Source organism: Halichoeres trimaculatus, unplaced genomic scaffold, assembly GCF_033239565.1.
Source record: "Halichoeres trimaculatus isolate MK-OKI-2021-1 unplaced genomic scaffold, fHalTri1.1 fHalTri1_scaffold_6, whole genome shotgun sequence".
Taxonomy (NCBI): Eukaryota; Metazoa; Chordata; class Actinopteri; order Labriformes; family Labridae; genus Halichoeres; species Halichoeres trimaculatus.
Genome location: NW_027437184.1, coordinates 36,270,640 through 36,295,502, shown reverse-complemented (window position 1 = coordinate 36,295,502; position 24,863 = coordinate 36,270,640). Strand labels below are relative to the sequence as shown.

The 24,863-nt window shown below is 42.7% G+C and overlaps 1 protein-coding gene across 3 annotated transcripts in view; it reads right to left on the bottom strand.

The window, feature by feature from the left end:
• The window catches only part of alcama (activated leukocyte cell adhesion molecule a), a 50,656-nt gene extending 48,388 nt beyond the window's left edge, over window positions 1-2,268 (bottom strand). For 2 of the 3 annotated variants that reach the window (XM_074671450.1, XM_074671451.1), the window contains exon 1: window positions 1,805-2,268. In XM_074671450.1, coding sequence (XP_074527551.1) covers window positions 1,805-1,850 — 46 coding nt within the window. In that variant the 5' untranslated portion in view covers window positions 1,851-2,268. The remainder of the gene's footprint in view (window positions 1-1,804) is intronic. The other variant, XM_074671449.1, reaches the window with a different exon arrangement.
• Window positions 2,269-24,863: the final 22,595 nt, after the last annotated feature.

Below are 24,863 nucleotides of genomic sequence, written 5' to 3'. Positions count from 1 at the left end.
ACCCTCAAAGGTTAAATATGAAACAGACGTCAGCACAGAAGCAGGTTGTGGTTTTCTCTCTGACTTCATGTTCATTGAAAATTTTAACCCCTTGGCGTGCCAAGAGGTTAAAATTATCAATGAACATGAGAAAAATGCAGACAGAAGGTGAGAACCTGAACTCACAGCACACCTGTCACATAGATAGAGCCAACTCTGCTGACTCAGTGAGACTGTTACATGAATGCATTGCTTGTATTTTGACCTCTGGTTAAAAAATATGGACAATCAAATAACTGCACAACTCTGAGATTTCCTGATCCCTAAAATCCAATTTTTCTATCAATACACTGTTATAGAGGTGTTTTTTTTTCTTTTAGAACTTGTGATTTTGTAAGTCACTGGACTTACTTAGTTTCGCCCATATAAGGGCATGTCTGACCTGACTGACAGGACTGTCACCTTGTAGCTGTCTATCCCGTCTCTTTACCTCATCCTAACTTCAACAAAGCCAGTTTGAGTTCAAATATCAAAAGTGGCCTCAGTCAATTATAGTCTTCCAAAATCTGTATTAGAAACTAATGGATGATGTCACAAAGATACAGTCTATGATTTGTACAGATTAGAGAGGGGACAGTCCACCACAAACATTTTCATCATTGTCTCATTACTGAAAGCAAAATATGCGTCTGTCACAGTTTTCAACACCAGTAATCCATTTTTAATCAGGAAAGTTTTGTTAGCCATCATTTATTATCTTAACTTTGGTTAATAAAATGAAAACTGATCCAGATATAAACCAGACTCGAACAAGTGATGGAGATGCCCCTCAGCTGGGATTTCCACTGACCATTCTCATGCACCCCCCACCCACCCACACACACACACAGCCGCCCGCACCCCAGCCTTCCCGACAAAGAGCAGCTCTGTGATCAGCGCAGACGTTCAGTGGCACCGCTCAGAGATAAGAGAAAAACATTTATTCTGACTAATCCAGTGAAAGAGACACAGAAACATGTCTGACCTTTCTGATTAAGTTTTTGTACCAGTGCTTGAGTAACGATGTATGGTTTTATCTATTAACAAAATTCCTGTTCTACAGCTTCACCCAGTCTGCTCTTGTCAGAGGTTTCACCATCCCGTGTTTGCAGTGGTAGAGCTGATATTATTCTAAGTCCAGATCTATAAAGCATTTAATGTGCCAGTGTTTGGTTTCTCGGTCACTGAAATCCTCTGAATAACAAACACACACATAAACACACACATACCACACACGCACTGGAACGTGAATTACAACCGAAAACAAACAAGAACAAAACTACATACAAACAAATGATCTGTTAGGAGAGACCACGTTATGGCCTGAGGGGTGTGTGTATCTCTGTGTATCTCTGTGTGTGAGGGAGAGGGAACTGGGAGGAGGCTTTGTTTAAAGTAGGCTCATCACTACAACAAGCTCCATTCAGAAACACATACTTAAGCCCCAGTCAGAAAGTCTAGACATGCTCTTCTTTTATCATTTATCTTGTGAATTTTAAGTTGCGACCCCCACCTGAACCAAAAACCCGACCAGGTGGGTGTGCTACGATCCCACAGCCCCACTCAGTCTCACCTCTACAGTAAAAACCCGTGAATCAGACATAGAGTGACACCATCGGAGTACAGATCAACCCCACGAGAGACCAGTGTCCACTATCCTTCTGATGAGCCACATTAAAAACACGAAGAGGCTCTTTTTGCAACAACTAACTGCGTAACAAACACGTTCTGCCTCTTATTACACACTTCCCCGCACACCGACACGGAGGGAGGGAAGGAGTCCTACCTTGGAGCAGAGTCAGAGCCAGAATCAGGAAAGAGGACAAATCCATCTTCAGTGGGTCAGTCGCTGTTCGGGTTGACGGATACCTCTGCGGAGCCTCGAGGGATGAGGAGCTGAAGTCTGTGAGAGCTGTTCAGATGTGAGCCGCTCGGAATCGTGGTGGTGGTTTCTGAAGAGGCGGGGAAAGTCCGAGGAACTCCAAAGTCCGTTTCTGTCTGTCTCTCTCACAGAGTGCGGCAGCGCAGGTGAAACTGTGAGCCGAGCGCATGGCAAGAGGAGGAGGCGGAGGAGGAGGAGGAGGAGAAAGAGGAGGAGGAGGAAGAGGAGGAGGAGGAGAAAGAAGAGGTGTGGAAGCTCTTCCGGGATTTTTTTTTGTCTTCTGTGTGCCGCCTTAGAGGGCTCTCGGTAAATAAGAGTCTCACATTTCCATGTGCGGGTCAGCAGACACAGAGGAAGACTGAGGTGAAGTCACTTTCCCACAGTGGGCTGATGTTGCTGCTGCGGAAGCGCCAAAATCCGAGGCACCAAGGAAGAATTTAAAGTATCTTGCTGAAACTTCCTTATCCACCTGTTGCTCACTTACGCAGGCACGTCACCGCTTTACGCACACCTTTCGGACAGCGCGAGCGAGTCGAAGCGTGATCCTAAGCACGTGATTTATGAAAGAGTCGGTGTCATAAATCACGAGTGAATCTCATGTCAAAGTGTCAAACACTGAGTGAAATGAGACTACATGAAACACTTAGTCACCGTTGTTCTGAAACGTCAGTTCATAAGGAGCACGTGAAGGCAGCACGTTCCGCTTATTTTAAATGAACAATCATTGAGGAAGAATGCCCGGAATCTTCATCATCAGGGGGAGAGCGGGGCGCTCACAGCTGCGGGGATTTCCTGCACATTTCACTCCTTTAAAATCACAGCACAGGGATGTGTCCAGCCGTTTAATATATTTTTACAACATTTAAATTTAATTTTCCACCACTTAATTACTCAGTTCTCAGGCTTTAACCGCAGTGTTAACAAGTTTATATGTGGTTTTGAATTTCACCGTGAAACCAGCCACAGTAAATCATTCCTTTAAATTATTATCAGGATCTCACATCGTTTAATTGTATTATTTATTTCAGCTAAGTGTACTGAGACCATCCCCTCTGATAATCACAGGATGTTACATTAATAGTGCTGCATTGTGTATTTATGTATCATGAACAGTCAGAAAGGCTGGCAGCCTGTTTGTGAACTAAAGACTATTTATAGCATCAGGAGCTGACTAATACACTGTAAATCTTTTTCTCTGAAAAATTACAGTATTTACTCCTGACACTGCTGCCTGTAATTTACTGCAAGTTTGCCATAAATATAAAACCATAAAAATAAAAAAAAATACAATAATTAATTGTAATTGAATTTACAGTGTATTGTTGTATAAATGTAAAAAAAATTACAGCATTCTATGTGCAGCAATTTCACCAGTGTACTTTGCTGCAGTGGCGTCTGCAGACCTTGGAAGGGCCGGGGTGAAAAGAAAAAAAGAAGAGGCATATTCTGCATATTTTTGGCACCCATGGGTGCACTCTAATGTGTGTTTTAGCTCCCAGGGGAGGGTGGTGACTTCACTTTGTGTCCTAATTATTGGAAAACACACACCAAACTGCCCTCTTGGGAGGTTGACTGCATGCTTAAGTGCTTTAAACATGTCTAAAGTGCCCATGAAAACATGCAGAATTTAGTGCCCTTTGCAGTGGTGACAACATATGTATGTGCTCTTTCACCCCTGCCCCTCAAAAAGTCTGCATGCCACAGCTGAAAACTGTAAATTGTTGTTATTGAGAGTATTCGACCGTCAGGACCACAGGCAAATGTTAACATTCTTAGAATGCATTGTTTATGACAGTATTATACTGAAATACAGTACATTACTGAGAGGACCCTGATGTAAATTTACATCATAGTTTTACAGTGGAGAGCTGGCTCCAGGACACATTACTTCACCCTCTGCAAGCAAAGAATAGAAGAGCGTCATGAAGATGAAGAAATACTTCCTGATGTGATGTGATGTGATGTGATGTGATGTGATGTGATGTTATGTTATGTGTACCATATGTGTACCATATGTGTACTATATGTGTACCGTATGTGTACCATATGTGTCAAGGTTGCCAACCCTCCTAATTTTCCTGGGAGAGTCCCAAATTTCAGTGCCCCTCCCGAAAATCTCCAGGGCCCACAATTTTCATGAATTTCTCACGATTTCCACCCGGACAACAATATTGGTACACCATCCTTCTCTTCTGACTGGGCTCTGTTTCCGGCCGGACATTAATAACGGTTACACCTCAGCTCAAAGTCAAGCGCGGCAAACAGAACAGAAGAAGAAATGAGTAGGAACAGAAAGTACTCATGTAAATTCCAGAATGAGTGGAAAATAGAATTCCCATTTATTCGGGACAGCGCAAAGGGGACTGGATGCTACATGCACATTTTGTAGATCTGACTTTTCTATTGAACACGGTGGCCGAATGGATATTACAACACATCAAGGGTCAGAGAAGCACACCGGTCTGGGTATGTATGCCCTTTTTGGGTTTTTTTTATTTATTTATTTAATTAAGACATTTTTTTTATTTACCATCTTTTGCATGGGTGCTGTGGACAGCTCTTAAATTTGCTATGTGACTTAACTTTGTTGCTGTGGACTTTTATTTTCTTTGTCCAATAAATGAACTCTGTGCAATTCAAGAATTTCATTGTTCTTGTTTTGTTTGTATATGACCCCCCCCCCCCCCCCCCCCCTTTGAAAATCTCCCTAATTCTGAGGTCTCAAGGTTGGCAAGTCTCCTAACGTTTAGCACAGTGTGGTTACTGAAAAGGATCAGAGCTAACTCTAGAAGTGGAGAGGAGGAGAGTTGGAGTCATGTGCCAGCAACGAAAAAGGATAGTATATTATTTATAACAAACATGGGAAAGACAATAACAGACAATATGAACGGCCATTCATACAAATTGTACAGTGTCAGTTGACTCAGTGATTTAGTTCCATGTTTTGTTCAAGTAATCCAGGAATGTGCATGTGTTACAGTTCAGTTTATAGTTCAGTTTGTAGTTAAGTTCATAGTTCAGTTCAGTGTGTAACTTCCTCTAACTCAGCACAGGGCAGTACTGCTGTCCGTAGGTGGGAGGGAGTAAAACAAGCAAAAGGGGAGAAGTGCAAAGTGCAAATTTGGCTGCTCGATATGCATGTTTAGGAAACAGTTTGGGTATAAATGGAAAAGGAAAGTGGCTGCAAAGACACCTCCAACCAGCCTGACCAGAGCAGCAGGATTGGTCTGTTGAATTGAGATGAGATGTATATCAGTCCACAGCAGATGTTGAGATGAATAACGGTTTTACAACTGGATTTGTGGATTCAATCAGGGTTCTCTAGCTCGCCATTATCCTGGCGTGAACAAAAAATAGGAACGGGACCAATGTAAAATCTTTGTGTGCACACACAATTTCTGCACCATAAACAATGCAGGTTGCATCATTTAACACAGTGGGCTCTCATTTCGTGGCGCAGGGCAGGGGGCGCAAGCCTGGCGCACCCTGCGCAGTGCTAATTTTGTGCGGCGCATGGCCGTGCCCTGCCAATTTGACAATTTGGTAGACCGTCTGCGCAGAGATGGGTGTGACGGCGTGCCAGGGGGAGTTGACGGCGCACCAGGGGGAGGTGTCAGCAGATTCATGTTGGCACAGTGACAATTTTGTGCCAAAAAAGTGCGCTGAAAGCTTGCCAGCTCCAACCTGGTTTATCCTCGGCGCAAAGCAGAGCGCACCCTCCGCAGCTGTAATTTGGTGACAGGCGCACATGTGCGCTCATGTCAACAAAACCTCAGAGGCAGGTTTCCAGAGTGTCAGGCACATTTTGATGCAATAAACAATCACAGCAATCACTATTTAATGTAACTGTCTGAACCAGCATATACATTTATATCTATATTAACTGTCCCGTCACATCTGATGTCAGATTAAAGCCGTTTGTCATAATGGAAAGTTCACCTGACAGCAGCTGGAAGTTTGATGCACATCTTACAATCAAACAATAAACAGCCTTAACATCTGATACTGAGTATATATCTGGTTCTCTCATTTCTTTTAATTCAAAGAAAAGAGGGAGAGAAAAGACAAAGAAAAAAAGAGACAAAATAAATGTATGTCACTCAGGATTTACCCGTGATTTCCCATATTTCTCTGTTTTAGTCTTTATTTTTAACGTGATCTAAAAAGATGGAGTACATTATTGTAAGGAGGATGAGGCGGAGACACTGGGAGAGTATACAGTATTTCACCAAAGGTTCTGCTATTTGGCGATGACCATCAAGGAGTGCAGGTGGATCAAAAGTATTCTAAATGGATAAGCCAGCTGTGTAACTGTCTCTTCATTTTGTAGTCCTATTAATGACAAAGGAACAGATTACATCTGTCCTGGGAGCTGACCCACACGGTGACGCACTTCATGTCCTCCAATTTGCCCGGCTGTCCTTTCTCCTGCTGCAGGGACAGCGGCTCTGACCGTCTCCGCTATCGGGTCTCTTTCTGCGGTGCTGGGGATCACTCAGACCAATCAGACACTGCTCTTCAGCCGCAGGGCATTTAAAGGCGAGGAGAGGCGCTTATTTGATTGATGAAAACAGCGCTCGGCTGTGTTAAACCCACTCACGGCTTTTCTCCTCCCTCTCTGCCATTTGCGCGGAGGGGGGCGTGGACGCGCAGCTCTGCGCTCCTCTGCGCATTGACTGCGTCTCTCTTGGCACTTCAGGAAACTTGCAAAGTGTGCCGGTAATGCCCTGACCACGCGGCGAAGGCCGGCGCAGGGCAGGTGCGCCTGCGCTTGTGCCTGGTCCACGAAATTAGAGCCCACTGACTTACTCTCATATTATACAACAAATATCTTAATACATGATAACCAGATGCATCATAATTCAAATAGATGGTAGTGAACTACATAAATACACAGAAAGTCACTCCTGATAGCACTTAATTACATAAAGACGCACAGAACTATACACAAACAAATGATACGTTCTAACGGCATCAACCCACCTTTACACCTCACGAACAGAAAACAATGTAACATGAACTTGACAACCAGAGCTTTAACATCAGTTCAACACATTTAAAGACACAGGAATAAAACCCCAGGCCAACCGTTCCATGTAGAGCAATGGAAACGGTGATACTACCATGCCAGGTAAATTACTGCAGTCACACCAGCTGTGCTTTGGAAACACTCAGAAGCACTACCTACACTTCAAAATCAAGTGCGCGTCTAAAAGTCCTCGTATGGAAATGCTTGAGAGTGGCTTTGTGGTGCATTCATGTAAAAAAAATAAATAAATATATATATATATATATATATATATATATATATATATATATATATATACATATATATATATATATATATATATATATATATATATATATATATATATATATATATATATATATATATAAATAAGGTGTGTGTGTATGTATGTGTGTTTCTAAAAAATGTAATTGTTTTCTTCAAACTGCACCAGATTCTTGTTCTTAAGTTTGAATTCATGAGACACAACAAACAAACTAATCACCAATAACAATCTTATGTTGTACATAACTATAAAGATACACTACATCAGTGCTAGATAGATAGCCCTTAAACCTCAGAGCCGAGACATTTCAGTTTAGGCATAACAGAATACATTTCATTTGTAAATAGACATGATTAGCCCTTTACTTATAGATAATATAATGATTATGTTTTGGCAAAAAAAAAGAAAAAAAAAAAGAAAACTATTGCAGTTAGACTTGTCATAACTTAATTGTCTTCAATACCTAATCTTCACTCAAGCAATAAATCCCTTTTAGAAAAATGTACCATTTACCCATTTTGATTACTGTTTGGGAGTGTTATTGAGTAGCCAAAATAATTCATTTTTATGGCAGTAATTGTTAGAAAACTCAATTAAAATGATAATGTGAAATTAAACAAGGGAAAACTAAGATGACATCTTGGACAAACACACAGTGATAACCCATAAGTGAATATCATGCATATCTCAACACACATGTTTAGGTCACATATTCACGAGGGATGCTCTTACCGGATTGGGGCATTATGTTGAACGTGCTAATGAATTCAACCAGTTCTTCAACAAGTTTGACACAGTGACCACTCCCTCTTCTACTGCTGCTCCTTCTACACATCTGTGTCTCTCCACCACCCCTGCTACATCCCCTCTTACACCTGTGCCTCTTCCACCGTCACCGTCTGTCACAGCTTTAGGAGTGAGGTTAGAGTTAGGAAGACTGTGCTCAGGGAAGGCTGCTGGTCCAGATGGTGTGTGTCCAAGACTGCTTAAGGACTGTGCTGCCCAATTGTGTGAACCTCTTCAGAGGATCTTCAACCTGAGTCTACAGTTGGGTCAGGTCCCGGCTCTGTGGAAAACATCTTGTATTGTGCCAGTACCAAAACTCAAATGCCCAGCTGAACTTAACGACTACAGACCAGTTGCCCTCACCTCACATGTTATGAAAACCTTTGAGAGGCTGCTTTTACGTCTGTTGAGACTTGAGGTCAAAGACACACTAGAACCTCTGCAGTTTGCATATAGAAATCATATTGGAGTGGATGATGCAGTTACATACATGCTCCACCGTGCCCTGTGCTATCTAGAAGAACCTGGCACCTATGTAAGAATTATGTTCTTTGATTTTTCAAGCGCATTTAACACCATCCAGCCCATGATATTGAGAGATAAGCTCAAAGACATAGGAGTGAACCCATCCTTTGTCTCCTGGATCACAGACTATCTCACAGAGAGGCCACAGTTTGTCAGGTTGGGAAACTGCGTCTCTGGGACGGTCATGAGCAGCACGGGGGCTCCACAAGGAACTGTTCTGGCTCCATTCCTATTCACACTTTATACTGCAGACTTCAAATACAACTCTGAGTCCTGCCACATCCAAAAATACTCCGATGACACTGCTATTGTGGCGTGTATCCAAAATGGACAGGAATCTGAATACAGGGATCTGATAAAAGCTTTCTGTGACTGGAGTCATAGAAATTGTCTCCTACTGAACACCTCAAAAACAAAGGAAATGATTGTGGATTTCCGAAAGTCTGGGCTCTGCCATCAGTCAGTTAACATCCATGGGGTGGACGTGGAGGTGGTGTCAACCTACAAATATCTTGGTGTACATCTGGACAACAAGTTGGACTGGTCCCTTAATACAGATGCACTCTTTAAGAAGGGGCAGAGCCGTCTCTTTTTCTTAAGGAAGCTCAGATCAATTGATGTCTGTGGAAAGCTGCTGCAGATGTTTTATCAGTCTGTGGTAGCCAGTGCTTTGTTTTATGGTGCAGTCTGCTGGGGAAACAGTTTAAAGCAGAAGGACAAGAGGCGACTGGAAAAACTGGTGAAGAGAGCTAGCTCCGTGGTTGGATCCAGTTTGGACTCACTGGAGGCTGTGGTGGAAAGGTATACACAGAAGAAAGTGGAGGCCATCATCCGTCACTCTGATCACCCACTTCACAACATCATAGTTCAGAGGATCAGCAGCAGGGGACGCCTTACCTCTGTGCGCTGCAGGACCGAGAGGTACCGAAGATCATTCCTCCCTGCAGCCATCAGAGTGTACAATTCTTTGCTTGGAAGAGTGCCCAAACAACTTGAATTTCCCTCCGGGGATTAATAAAGTATGTCTTATCTTATCTTTATCTTATCTTATGTAGGTATGCTATCTTGATTGACAAGCTCTCCAGTAGGCAAGCTCAATTTAAACAAAAATTCCTCATTCCTCCACACTGGAAATTTCAATTGATCCAATCAGAAAAGAGACAAAGTTTTGTTTTTGTTGTTTTTTGCATAATGTTAAGTTGATATTTTTGTGCATAGGCCGACCTTTAATTCTTGTTTTAGGCCCTGCTTTTCTTGGTTTGTTTGTTTGTTTGAAAATTGCTGTAGTTCCCCAATATTGTAACTGTTTTAAAGTACATAAAGAAAAAAAACTTGATTTTTATTTCTTAAATATTTTCCATCTAGAATTGTCTTCAAAACATTTGAAAATGTAAGAACTATATGCTAGCCTAACGCATTTTATAATATTGCTTTTTTCATCAGAATCAGAATACTTTGAGTACTCAACAGGGGAGTCACGTGGGTACGCCAAGCAAGATGGCAGCGCCGTAAGGAGAGCTCCAACCACTCGTTACTAATTTATTGATTTAACTTCTATTTATCCACCTAAGCTGAACTCGACACTGACTGACTCTACCACCGAGAAGTTTTCAATACCTTGACAACACTGCTGGCAGTAAGAAATGACGACAACATCGAAATATTTCAAGGACTCGAGCCGCATGGCCACGCAGAACGGGCTGGCTGTTAATGAGGACAAACCTACTGATATAGTTGATGAACAAAGAATAATAGTGGTACAACGGATCACAAAACTCACAGATCAGATCGTTCCTTGGATCAAGAGTCAAGGATCTGATCATTTTTTGGATCAGCAAAAAGCAAAAAAATAAAAATAAATAAATAAACAAGTTTTGTCCGCTTATTAAACCATTTATTTGATTATTAAATTAAATATATAAAAGTAGTGCACAAGGCATATCTTCTTTATAACATAGTTATTAATGAAAAACAATTTAAAGTGCAATATGTAGGCATATAGCCTTCCTTTAAAATTTAACAATAAACCAAAAATCAACTTCAAGTGCAACAGCAACATAAAAAGGCATATCTCCTTTTTATATTGGTTGAAAGACCATTAATACAATAGAACTCAAAGGTAGCTAAACATTAGAAGACATCTTCCTTGAAACAAGGAGAGTGAAAGAACCTGAGCTTATAATTTCAGATTTTTTTTTTTTTTTTAAAAGACACGCCAGATATAAACAAATAGATATAAACAATATGGGAATGGAATGCAAAGTGAACAGCAGGTCGTCCTCGCTCTCATAATCACTCATCTTTACGTTGTTATTGCATAATTGGTCCTGGCAGACTACCTGCGTTTGTTTATATCCAGCAGGCCTCGCGCGCGGATTGATACACTAAGCGGCGAGCGCCTCGTAGCCAGCTGTGGCTCTGCAGCGGAGGTAGCGCCGTTTTATGACACGATGAGAACTAGAGCCTTATTTAGCGGTGTTTTTGTGTGAAGGTAACGCGCTGAAAATTCTCTAAATAAAGCATGAATGCAGACCGATATCAGATTCTTTCGGTGGGAGTCCGTTTATTTGTGTTTTGGGTCAAGTAAAATATGGCCTGAGTGGCCTATGGTCTGAGTGCAGAGGAAACCAGCAGAGGAGCAGGAAGTAGGTGTTTGGTGCGTGTGCTCTGGGCTCCTGCTGCACAAAAACACTGCTGTAGGGGTAATTTCTGCCCTAAATCTTGTGATAGGACCCAACTTTTTCCATCACGGAGTATCACTTTAGGCACGGCACGGTGTGTATGGCCAGTGTGTCGCGGGGTGTTCAAGCCCCTCCTCTTCTCCGCTTGCTATGTCTGCACACCTCCCTTCTCCGCTCAGTATTGAAAAACTCTTTGCGGAAATCACCAAATTGAGTACTACAATGAGCGAAGTGGCTGCTGACGTTGTGACAATGAAAGAAACCGCCACTGAGCTGAAAAACTCTGTCAGAGGACTCCAGGCACAAGTGGAGGAGGTGGAAGAGCGAATATCGCACCTGGAAGACAGGACTGAGGGCCTGGTGACCAGCGGTGAAACCATGGGGAAAGAGGTGGACATGTTATGGAACTGCGTGCAAGTGCTTGAGAATAATGATAAAAGAAATAATGCAAGACTGGTGGGGTTAGCAGAGACATATGGGACTAATGGCACCTTAGAGGAATGTGTCAAAAAAGTTTTGATTGAGGGGCTGGGGATTTTTCCCGAAGCTGAGTTTGAAATTGAACGCATACACCGAATGCCAGCTCCGATGCCGAATGATGATCAACCACCCACACCCATATTGATCCACTTCCTGAGGCAAACCCCCCGCGAGAAAGTTTTGAGAGCTGCGGCGGTAAAACAAGGAGTGAAATGGGGCGGACAATGGCTGTTGATATTCCCCGATGTAACTAAGGAACTAGTGAACAGGAGGAAGGCGTTCCTGACCGCGAAGAAATCACTGCAACAACACAATATGAGATACACTTTGCTTTTCCTGCAACACTGAGATTTACGTGGAAGGGCAAGAACCAATGCTTCACAAACGCGGAGGAGGCTGAACGCTTTATTGACCAGAACTGTAACAACACTTGAAACATGCACGGTTAAAGGTATTGTAAACTGGACTGAGGATGAAAGGACAGGTGGATCATAAGACAAAGACACAGGTGAGTCCTGGGCTTACACAGGCTGTCGCTAAGCACCACACAGTCGGGAGGACGCTCCTGATTGGGAGGGGGGTTCCCCACGGACCTTCATTAGTTAATGTTTGTGTTAATTTTTCTTTTAAACTGTATGTCAGTTTATATGGCCAAGAAAAGGCCACGTCTCCTTTTTATAGCTATAAGGGACTAGTTAAGTTTTTTTTCTTTATTATATGTTTATTTCTCTAAATGTTTTCACTATTAAAAACATGCTGCTCCATGGACTGCCTGGAGGGATGGGACCTGGGAGTGGAGGGACCAGGCTGAACAAGCAGCCCCCGGCTCCTGGGCTGGTGAGAGCCACGGCCAGCTGGGTTGACAGGACGCGAAGGCAAGCTGGACCGCGCTCCCACGGTGGGAAATCCTGCAGGTTTAGGATATCACACCAGTTGGCCAGCCGGATTTCACAGGTAGGCTGCAGACTGGTTCTGCGTGCCTTCCCGCCACCTGCACGGACTGCCAGGCTGGTGCCGCAGAGTGGAGCTGAGTGCTCTGTGCCTCGGGTGTGGTGTAGAAGAGGAGTGGGTGGAGTTGCAGTGGAGGCAGTCATGGGTGTAGCTCCTAGCTAAGCGAAGTGAGTAGGCGGCATAGCCACCGGTGACGAGCAGTCCAGCAAACAATGCGGAAAACTGTTAAAATACGCGTCTTATTGCTAAAATCATTGTTCCGAATAAAAGTGTTGTTTAACAACAGCCAGAATCTTGTGAATGTGACACAAATATCGGTCTTAAAAACTGTTTAAAAATGCTAATTAACTCGAGCTCGATCTGCATGGCTGCGTGACACTCAAGCTGCTTGTGAGACCAACCGCACCAGCAAATCGTCTCACAAGGGGTCTGAGGATCTCATCTTGGTACCTAATGGCAGTCAGGCTACCTCTGGTGAGCACATGGAGGGCTGTGCGGCCCCCCAAAAAATGCCACCCCACACCATTACTGACCCACTGTCAAACCGGTCGTGCTGGAGGACGTTGCAAGCAGCAGAACGTTCTCCATGGCGTCTCCAGAATCTGTCACGTCTGTCACATGTGCTCTGTGTGAACCTGCTTTCGTCTCTGAAATCTTGGTGCTCTCTGCCAAATGTCCTGCACTGTGCTGGACTGTAAGCACAACTCCCACCTGTGGACGTCGGGCCCTCATACCACCCTCATGGAGTCCGTTTCTGACCCTTTGAGCAGACACATGCACATTAGTGTCCTGCTGGAGCTCATTTTGCAGGGCTCTGGCAGTGCTCCTCCTCTCCCTCCTTATACAAAGGAGGAGGAAGCTGTCCTGCTGCTGGGTTGTTGCCCTCCCACGGCTTCCTCTACATCTCCTGATGTACTGGTCTGTCTCCTTCTTGCCATAGCTCGCATTTATGTGCCATCCTGGATGAGCTGCACTACCTGAGCCACTTGTGTGGGTTGTAGACTCCGTCTCATGCTACCACGAGAGTGAAAGCACCACCAGCATTCAAAATCAGCCAGAAAGCTCAGGAACTGAGGAGTGGTCTGTGGTCACCACCTGCAGAACCACTCCTTTATTGTGGGTGTCTTTCTGATTGCCTATAATTTCCACCTGTTGTCTATTCCATTTTCACAGCAACATGTGTAATTGATTGTCAATCAGTGTTGCTTCTTAAGTGGACATGTTAATTTCACAGAAGTGTGATTGACTTGGAGTTACACTGTGTTATTTAAGTATTCCCTTTATTGTTTTGAGCAGTGTATTTTAAGTTTGCAAATTATTTTCTTCAAATGTTAAAACAAAGTGATTTTGCCTCAACAGTCCAAAAGAAAATATATATCTCATGAGGACATCTGAAAACACACTAGAGAACTTCAGGATTCATTATCTGTGCAGAAAACAGGGCAATGTCCATCAAAAGACCCCATCTTCTGGGCAGAGCTGTGTACAGTTTTGGGTGAACCGAATACATCCACAAATAGATATTGACTGAAGAGGGTATACATCAAAAGTACTAAGGTATGACATATCTCTCTGTTTATAACATTCTGAAAAACTCTTTGTAAGTCTCTGTAATATGTTGTTTGTTGAACAAAAGTACTTTGCTTAAGTAAAACTTGTTGTAAACTACCAGGCTTCAGATGGAGATACAGCACAAATAGCCACCATCCATAGCAACCTATTCACCTCCCGAAACCACTGCTCAGCTTCCCCTGTCTCCCCTCCCCCAACCATCAAACACTCCCATTTCTCCCTCATCTCTCCAGCCATGCTGCCCTCACTCATGGAAGGAATGAGAAACACCACTTTCACCCTTGACCCCATCCCCACCAAGTTTGTAAAGGACTGTCTCCCCTTGCCCCCCTCATCACTGACATCATAAACTCCTCCCTCAGCTCTGGCTCCGTCCCACAATCGCTCAAACTTGCTGCCGTCACTCCCAGATACAATGAGTAACTACAGACCCATCTCCAACCTCCCCTTTCTCTCAAAAATACTGGAACGTGCTGTCGCCAAACAACTCAAACATCATCTGTCCTCAAACAGCCTATATGAATCACTTCAGTCAGGATTCTGTTCCCAGCACAGTACAGAAACAGCCTTCCTAAAAGTCCCCAATGACCTTCTCCTCTCTGCTGACTCCAGCCACCTCAACATCCTCATCCTCCTTGACCTCACTGCAGCCTTTGACACAGCATCCTCCTCTCCCGCCTTCAATCCTCCCTCAACATTACTGGCACCACCCTCTCATGGCTCAGCTCATATCTCTCCAACCACCATCAGTTCATCAGTATTAACAGCTGACCCTCCTCCACTGCCCCTCTCCTGCAAGGTGTCCCACAGGGCTCAGTTCTTGGACCCCCCCCCCCCCCCCCCCCCCCCCCTCTTCATTCTCTATATGCTGCCCCTTGGAAACATCATCCGCAGCCATAACCTCAACTTCCACTGTTACGCCGATGATGTCCAGCTTTATATCAAGACAACATCCGTCACCACTGCCCACACCTCCACACTCACCCACTGCCTCACTGAGCTCAAATCATGGATGCAGCAGAACTTCCTCCAGTTAAATAGGGAAAAGACAAAACATGCTCATCATGGGCCCCAAACACCTCACCAACTCCTACCACAACTTTCACCTGACCTTCAACAACTTCACTCTGCTCCCCTCCTCCAGTGCCCGCAACCTGGTGTCATGTTTGACAGCCACCTCTCCTTCCAGCAACTTCAGTATATCCAGAACTCTGCCGCCCGCCTGCTCACCAGAATCAGCACATATAATATTATTATTCTTAGACTGACACTGCTGTGGACTATAATGATGTACCAGAACTTGTTGGAGAAGAGAAAAACGAACTGGAAGAAGAATCAAAGGTGGTAAAAATGGTTCAAGAGGATGAAGATGCACCACAGCTGGAAGCTGCACAAGAAGACAGACAAGAGACAGACTTTTTTCAAAAGGAAGGAGATACCAAGCAACAAACAGTGAAAGACTTAATACAAGAGCAAGAGGATAAAGCTTTAAAAGAGGGGGTGACCAGTGCCCATCCAGAGGAAATAGTAAGAAATTACAAATTTATTTTGCACATAATATATACATGTTTATCTCTATGTAAAGTGATAATGTAGTAGTTTTTTAAAACCCATTGCAAATGTTAAATCTTACGTCATTCCTCAATAAAATGCACCTAAGTACTTTACTAACAAAATATATTTTCCTAAATTAATACTGTTTGTCCTGCAGGTCATAGATCAGGATTATTTCACTCATGACAAATGAAAAGAATTCTTCATACAGGACCTCCTCCACCACCTTCTTTTTTTTATCCCTCACACTGCTTGGACAAAACTGCGGTGAACTCAAAAGAAGAACCACTTCAAGAGACTGCAATGGACTAACATTATTTCAGCTGGTATTCGCAAAATTCATCCATATTGCAGTTTTGCATTTTTAGGACACAGGGTCAAAGTTTGTGGTTCAAAAAGGATTTCACCTCTTTTTAAATGCTCTGCCCAATGCTCATTCAGTGACTGCCCAGTAGAAGTTGATGTCATTGTGCAAAATGAGACCACACTTAAAGTACACGTGTCTTTATGCAAAACAAAACAGAGCTGCAAAGGCAACCTGTCAGTGCAGAAGATCAAAATAAGATACACCAGCAACTTCAAAACACACTTCCAAGGGCACTCTATCTGGAAAACCTGGAAGAACTTGAGGAATCAGTGGTTGAATCAGGCTGTAAAGATGAATCCCCATCACCAGGAGTTCCTAAATCTATTTCCTGCAGACAAAGAATGAAGGAAAGGAAACACAAAAATGAAACTCTTAGTCTCCTAAGATGGTAGAAGAAAACCAGATGAACCTGATGAAGTGCTTCAGAAAGTGTTACTTTATCCAAAGGGTGTGATGCTCTGGTCCAAGAGAAGTATCAGCATTTTACACAAAAGATCTGAAGAGGACATTATGTACTTTTAAGAGATCAAAAGACAGTGAGGGTCCTTTCTATGTGTACGAGCTGGTGGTCAGAAACCCAAAGAAGGGTTCCTCTCCTTTTCCTGGCGCTACATGTGTCACATGTGACCACACAACAGCCTCTGTTTTATATTTTCTTAGAGCCTTTCAAACAGATCGTGCCAAACAGTATGGACAAAAAACACCAGTCCAATAATGGTAATGTGTGATGGCTCCCTGGTCCTAACCCAGGCCATAACAATGGTTTTCTGCAAAACAAGCCTCCAGGTCATTGGCCATCCTATACTTCCCCGCTGTTTGAGTCACATTGTGAAAAACAAAAACTTTATGCAAGGAGCAGTAAGTAACCTGTCTTTTTTAATTCTTGAAATACAGTTACTATAGCCACAAAGTGCTTATTATAACAATGAAATCAATTATATTTCTCTCATAGTGCCCCCAAGAACTACAAGCTAGCCATGCAAGTGTTTGGACTCTTGACATCAGCTACTTCCATAAGTGAGTTGGCCCTTTGAGCAACACATCATGGATGTGATACAAAGACCATCCCTGGAATGAGAAGGGGACCCTAATGTATTTTACAGTGAGACATTCATCTCATCCTTGGCAAAATACTTGTTTCCTCAGGCAGCTCTTTGGAGCAGCATGATGCTGGGTCAGTTACACCTTTCTCAGTTTGAATGCGGCCACTTAATTACTTCGAAATATGTATGGTTTTAAAGCATTTCAAATTTTATGTTTACTTTGCACTGGCAATCTTGCAGTATATTTGTCAGATTGTAAAGAAGTTAAGTACTTAAATTCAGGGGTCATGAACCTTGCCATCTTAATAATAAAGAAAAGTTTTTAAAGTTAAGCACAGTAGCCCTTTTCAACATTTCCATTGCATCCTGTTCGTTAAAAACATTGACATTATAGCATCTACTTTTAACTGAATCTATATCATATAAATGAATATATATTTTTATATTTATTTATGTATATATATTTTTTTTAAAGTTTAAGTTGCCATACAGAAGCATTTCATGAACATTGAATGATGTAACAAAATACCGAAAAATGTATCTCAGCTTTAAGGTGAAGCACTTGCCTTGTATCAATTGAAGGTAGACACTGGAGCTCTGCTGTAGCTGTAGCTGGACTGTAGACTTCCACTGACACTGGCTCCAAGGTAACGATCTCACCTTCCTTGTAATGGCGCACAAACTGTTGAAACATGACTTGCTTTTGGAATGGATCGTCAAAGAGATATGCTACCATGCCTTCTGTCAGTCCACAATCCACCGTCTCTCCATCGACATCATTTTCTAAGAAATGTTACTGTTACGACCGAGGTCTTACTGTGTTTAGTTTGTTTGTTTGTTCCTTTGTTTGTCATAGCGCGACTGTAGTGTGTGTGTGTGTGTGTGTGTGTGTGTGTGTGTGTGTGTGTGTGTGTTGAAAGTGTGCCTGCTGTGAGTGTCTGCAGGTAGGCCTGCCAATGGGATTGGCTGATCATCGGATCGGATTGGCTGGGGGGTCATAAAAGGCAAACAGATGACGTCAGCAAGTAGGCAGGGGAATCCCATCTCCCTCCTCTCCCAACCACCAAGCCACGCGGTGCCACGCCATGCTGTGCTCCTTTGTTTAAAGTCTTAGTTTGATTACTTTTATTTTCTGGTAATTTTATCTAAGTTAGTTTGTAATTTAGTTGTCTTAATTTCTATAATTATCCTTTGCCATTTCTTTGAGTTGTTGGAAAATGTTTTGGGTTGATTTCTTTTTGTAAATAAATAGTTAAACTTGGTTCACCTTAAACTCGTTTTGATTTTCGTGGCTGCTTGGGACTTGGGGGAAATGGGACATCATGTTGTGTTCTGGCCTCCCCTTTGACGGGGCATAACATGATTTGGGGGCTCGTCCAACTTTTCTTCTCGTTCGGTAAGTTTTGAAACGTTTTTCTTGGTTGGCAGTTTTTTTTCTCGGGGTTAAGGGAGTGTTGTAAGAGTAAGAGTGGGAGGATGGAGTTTTCACTGGATGATTTTGTGACCAATCCTTCTTTGGAAAAATTCAACAAGTGTAAAAAAGATGATTTTTTAACTCTAGCGAATTATTATGAGGTTCAAGTTTCATACAAGAAAGGAAAGTGGAGATTATTAATATCCTCAGAGATAAACTGGTGGAGAAGGGTGTTCTTTCTTTGTCATCTGACGCTGCTGAAAGGGCTGAAGCCCTGGTGGAGGCCAAAGAGGTGAAGGCCGCGGATGCGCCTGCTGCCACCATAGAGCCTGATCCAGCCTCTGATCCTTCAAGCACGTCTACAGCGGATCTCCACTTGACCCTCCGGATAAAGGAGGCCAAGGCAGAAAACAAGAGGCTCGAGGTGCAGGCCTTGCATCTCCGGATAAGAGCTCTTGAATTGGAAAGAGCAACCCCCACGATCTCCACCCCAGTCTCTGTTAATCAAAGTGGTGCTCTCTCTTCTGGGTTTGACATTAAAAAATGTATTGCTTTAGTCCCTCCATTCCGTGAATCTGAGGTTGACTCTTACTTCAGCGCGTTTGAGCGCATAGCAGCTGCCTTAAATTGCCCAGAGAACTTGGGTCACTTTTGCTCCAGTGTAAACTCGTGGGAAAAGCCCAAGAGGTTTCCGCCAGTTTGTCTATCGAACAGAGTCTTGACTATGATACCTTAAAGAAGACTGTGCTTCAGGCATATGAACATGTCCCTGACACATATAGACAAAAATTTCGAAATAGTGGTAAAACTGCCAACCAAACTTACGTTGAGTTTGCTCGAGAGAAAAGTGTGCTTTTTGACAAGTGGTGTCAGGCGTGTAATATTAAATCCTTAGAGGATCTAAAAGAGTTAATCCTACTGGAGAAGTTTAAGAACTGCCTGCCCGAGCGCATTGTTGTATATTTAAATGAACAAAAAGTTTCCGCTCTCACAAATGCCACCGTTCTTGCAGATGAGTTTATCTTAACTCACAAAACTGTTTTTTTGGCTTCGATATCTCGCGGTTAAGCCGCTGTGCCTGAGCGAAAAATTAGGTCACCAAAATCTGTGCGTAAAAGCATACCTCCGGCTTCAGCTGATAGCCGTGAGTGATTTTATTGTCACGAACCTGGTCACTTAATTGCCGCATGCCCGACGCTAAAGAAAAAACAGACCAAATCTTCAAAATCACCCACTGGTGTAGGTTTTATTTCCCGCTCCTCTAAGCCCGTTTGTGATTCTGAGCCTGATTTATCGTCTGAGGTAGACGCGCGTTTTAAGCCGTTTATATCTCATGGATTTGTTTCGGTAACTGGTGAAGAAAAAGATCGAGTCCAAGTGACTATTCTGAGAGATACAGCTGCGTATCAATAGTTTTTGCTCGCTGATGTCCTGCCACTTTCGAACGAGACCTCGTGTAATTCTGATATGTAAGCATGGGGAATTAAAATGAGTGTCGTTAGTTCCCCCTACATATGGTGCATTTGCATTTGCCTCTTGTGACAGGACGGGTAAAGGTAGCCGTGCATCCGCGGTTCCCGATTTGTGGTGTCTCGTTCATTCTTGGGAATGATTTAGCCAGAGGTAAAGTTTCTCCTACCCCTGAAGTCGTTGATAATCTGGTTTCTGACGTGATCGACCCCCCTGCCTCATCTGTGTCAGATGTGTTCCCTGTGTGCGCTGTTACGCGCGCACAGGCTCGTAAATTCAGTGATGCTGTAAATTTGTCTGATTCTTTTCTGACTACTTTGGAAGACGATGACAAAAACTGTTCAGAATCTTCTGTAAAACTGAAAAAACTGACGAGAGGTTTGTGTTTCCTGCTGAGTCTGAGCTAAGTTTGAATGTACAACAAGAAAATGTTGATGAATGCTCAGAAAAATGACGCCTCTTTAACTGTGTGTTTTTCCTCTGCTGTGACTACTCATGATGACCAGTCTTCTGTTATGTTCTTTCTTCAAGATGGTGTACTCATGAGAAAATGGAGCCCTGATTCGAGTGAGTTGCATTCTGTGAACCAGGTCGTCGTCCCTAAAGAGTACCGATTTCAGGTACTTAGTCTGGTGCATGATGTTGCTTCAGTCGGACATCTGGGTGTTAACAAAACCTATCAGCGCGTGTTGCGTAATTTCTCTTGGCCAGGCTTGAAAGCGGATGTAACTAAATATTGTCGTTCTTGTCACACGTATCAGTTGGTAGGTAAGCCAAATAAACCCATCCCACCGGCATCGTTACATCTGATACCAGTGCTCGGTGAGCCATTTGAGCTAGGAGTGATTAAGTGTGTGGGCCCTTTGCCGAAGACGAAATCTGGACATCAATATCTGTTAACTGTGATGTGTGCTGCTACTCGTTATCCTGAGGCTATTCCCCTGCACACATAAAAAGTAAAACCTGTGGTGAAAGCTTTGACAAAGTTCTTTTCTACATTTGGGTTACCAAAAACAGTGCAAACAGATCAAGGATCTAATTTTACTTCCAAATTTTTTGCACAGGTAATGACAGAACTCAGCATTAAACACAACAAATCCAGTTCTTACCGTCCGGAGTCACAAGGAGTTCTGGAGCGCTTTCATCAGACGCTCAAGTTCATGCTACGCAAGTTTTGCTTAGAGTCCAGTAAGGAGTGGGATGAGGGCCTTCCTCTTTTGCTCTTTGCTGTGAGAGAAACTCAGCAGGAATCCTTAAGATTCAGTCCCTTTGACCTATTTTGAAACAGCCTCACGGGACAAAACAGTGCAGCTTACTAGCCAAATAAGTGGGCCTTCAGCATAAACATAAAACACCCACCTTTCCTGCTCAGCAGAGAATAGTACGATATCGCCTGGACTGCTCGTCTCCGCGCTCACACAACCCCACTTCACTTTCCGTGCACATCAAATCAACGTAATGTCACAACGCACATCCTGCTTTCCCACAGTCAAAATGGCTTGGCTTATAACATTATCTCTCATTAGCTTTATAGCGTGCCCAACACAGTTTGGACAGTGCCCAATAGTCGGTGAGACACATGATAATATTTCAGTTAAATTTTGCTTATTATGTGTAAAAGAGCCTGTTCTGCGGGGCGTGTTTAACTTGGAAAATTTCAATTTCACATTAATTATTTGTCTGTACGGTGAAAAAAGCACAGTCACCATTTAATACTAAAGCTTAACGCTTACAGAAGCGTATACAAATTTAAAGCTGAATCACAAGAGCCAGAAATGGAGCTTCTAGTTCAAGTGAATTCAGCGGAGCTCTACGTTTAGCTGAGCTGAAAGGGGCTTTAGGGAAGGTGCAGCGAAAATACTCAAGAACAAATTACTATATCCTTAAACTCTAAATGAATGTTAATTTAATTTAGCCCAAAACAGAAATGTAATAGATCACTTACCCCTGAATTTGTTTTCCTCTTCTTTGTTAATTTTAATCCCAGCCGCAGATATTTGTTCAATTAGTTCTTTGGTGGACAAGCTCCGTAAAGCCGGACGGTCCGCCATTTTACACTTCTTCCGGAGCCTTTTCTGTTATCTGCGAGGACACACCCCACCGAACACTGACTCCTACTGGTACAATTTTGTACCATTTGCTCTGAGCTGTGATTTTATACCTCTAAAATTAAATAAAGGTCCATAGTAAATCACCTTAAGGACCATCTCTGTACTTGCAGGGTACATTCTTTATAAAAGTACCTTTTGGGTACAAAGTTTTACCTTTATTTTTCTGTGTGTGCCAGTTACAGCTACATTTTGTCCTGTGTAAACATAAAGCCAAAGTGTCCTTTATCAGCAAAAGGAAATAGTGGATTGCTGTGGCGACTTCTCTGCAACCCTAATCATCACATCACCTTTCCCCTCTCACCAACTTCAATCAAAATCTACCTGTCAGGCTGCTGGTTTGGCGGAGTGGTTAGCAACCAGGCACCCCATGTATTTGCTTCTGCCGGTCCAGGTTTGAATCCCGGTGGAACCCCGGCCCAGTTTGCAGAGTGTCTTCCCCTACTCTCTCTCCCACTTTTACAAGCCCATCCACTGTCTCTCTCCTATCAATAAAAGGCACAAAATGCCCAAAAAATACATTAAAAAATCTCCCTGTCAATGTAAACAAGGTCAATTGTTAAGAAATTTGGTACACACATTCGCAATATATTGGGGTTTAACCCATTCAGTTGTGACTGAGTAAATATGAGTTGTATCTTGAACTATGTCCAAAAAACATCTAAAAGTAATCCTTTTTTTTTTTTTTTTTTAATCTTCAGGTGATCTTGGGAGGCATGGTGAAGGGATCCCAGATCACCAGTTTTCCAAGACATTTGCCAGGATTTCTGTGGAAAAGAAGCCAGGTGAAGTAAAAAAATGAATGAATATTAGAAATTTCCTGAAGAGTTTAAACCTATAGTATAGTAAAGCCATTGATTTGACACAACAATTGTTGTTTTGTTGTTGTCAGAATTCTATGCAAGACAACAGAACCCAGGAAGCGATGGAAAAAAGTCAGTGGGACTTAAACAAAATAAGATTCGAAAGAAGACGACTAGCCTCTCGTGATCCTGGCTGTGGTGGAAGCTGTTATGTCATCCCCTGTGGAGGTGGAGACTGGCTGGGCTGGAGAGTGGTGGACGGGGCGTCGTCATCTATTTTCTTGTGGACCTTTTTGCACTTTCTATACACTTTCTTACTTAAATAAAGTAAGATAAATATAGTAAAGGGATAGTAATAGTAATAAAGGGATAAATAAAGTATTTTCTATTTCTATCTCTATTTCTATCTTCTGTGTGACAAAGTAGCTTTGTGTATATGACAGCCTGAACGTAAACATAACAAAGAAGACAGAGCAAAAATTGTCGTTAATTTGGTGAATACTGCACCGAGTGTGGACCAACAAAATGGCTCCAGTCTTCCTATATAGGAACATACAGTGGGGGAAATAAGTATTGAATGCGTCAACTTTTTTTTCCATCATATTTATTTCCAAAGATGCAATTCAAACGAAATTTCTACCAGATATTGGTATTAACTCAAATAATCCACACATGAAAAGAAATCACAACGATCAGGTCCATAAATAATGATTATGTGGAATTTAGTACTATAACACAGGGAAAAAAGTATTGAACACACTGAGACTCATCTAATACTTAGTGGAGAAGCCTTTGTTTGCAATGACAGATTCCAGACGCTTCTTGTGTGTTTTAACTAATGGCCCACACTGCTCAGGTGTGATTTTGGCCCATTCCTCTGCACAGATTGTCTTTAAATCTGGAATATTCTTTGGTGCCCTCTGGTGAACCCTTTTCTTTAGTTTTTCTCCACAAGTGTTCGATTGGATTTAAGTCAGGTGATTGACTAGGCCATTCTAACAGATTGATTTTCTTTTTCTGAAACCATTTGAGAGTCAACTTTGCCATGTGCTTTGGATCATTGTCCTGCTGGAAGGTCCAGCAACGTCTCATCTTCATCATCCTGGTGGATGGCAGCAGATTCAGATCAAGAATTTCCCCATACATGGCTCCATTCATTGCTCTGTCAATTATATGAAGTTTGTCAATACCATGAGATGAGAAACAACCCCATGCCATGATGCTTCCACCTCCAAACTTCACTGTTGGTGTAGTGTTTTTTGAGTGCTGTGCAGTGCCATTCCTCCTTCAAACATGGTATGTAGTATGACAGCCGAAAAGTTCAATTTTGGTCTCATCTGACCAGACAACATTCTCCCAGTATTCAACAGGCTTGTCAAGATGCTGTTTAGCAAATTTTAAACAAGCTTCAACATGCCTTTTCTTGAGGAATGGAGTCTTGCGGGCTGAGCCTCTATAGAGGTAGAAGCCATGGCGGTAGAGTGCATTGCCTATTGTTTTCTCTGTAACAATTGTACCTGCTGCCTCCAAGTCTTTCTGGAGCACTTTCAGGGTGGTCCTTGGCTCATTGAGTACTCTTCCAACTATCTTTCTGACTCCCTGGTCAGAAATCTTGCAAGGAGCTCCTGTGCGTGGCCTGTTGATGATAAGGTGGTGCCTCTTCCACTTGCGAATAATGGCCCCAACGTTGCTGACTGGAATATTCAGGTGCTTTGATATTAGTCTGTAACCAGTTCCATTCTGATGCTGATTAACAATCAGGTTGCGAATGTCTTCAGAGAGCTCTTTGCCTTTACCCATCACCATGTGTGTCATATTTAACTGCTTGGTGGAAAAAAAACACCTTTTTTATAGGACCATCAATTTGGTCTAGCCCAGCTGATGTTGGTTTGCACTAATTGGAAGTTCAAGTAAT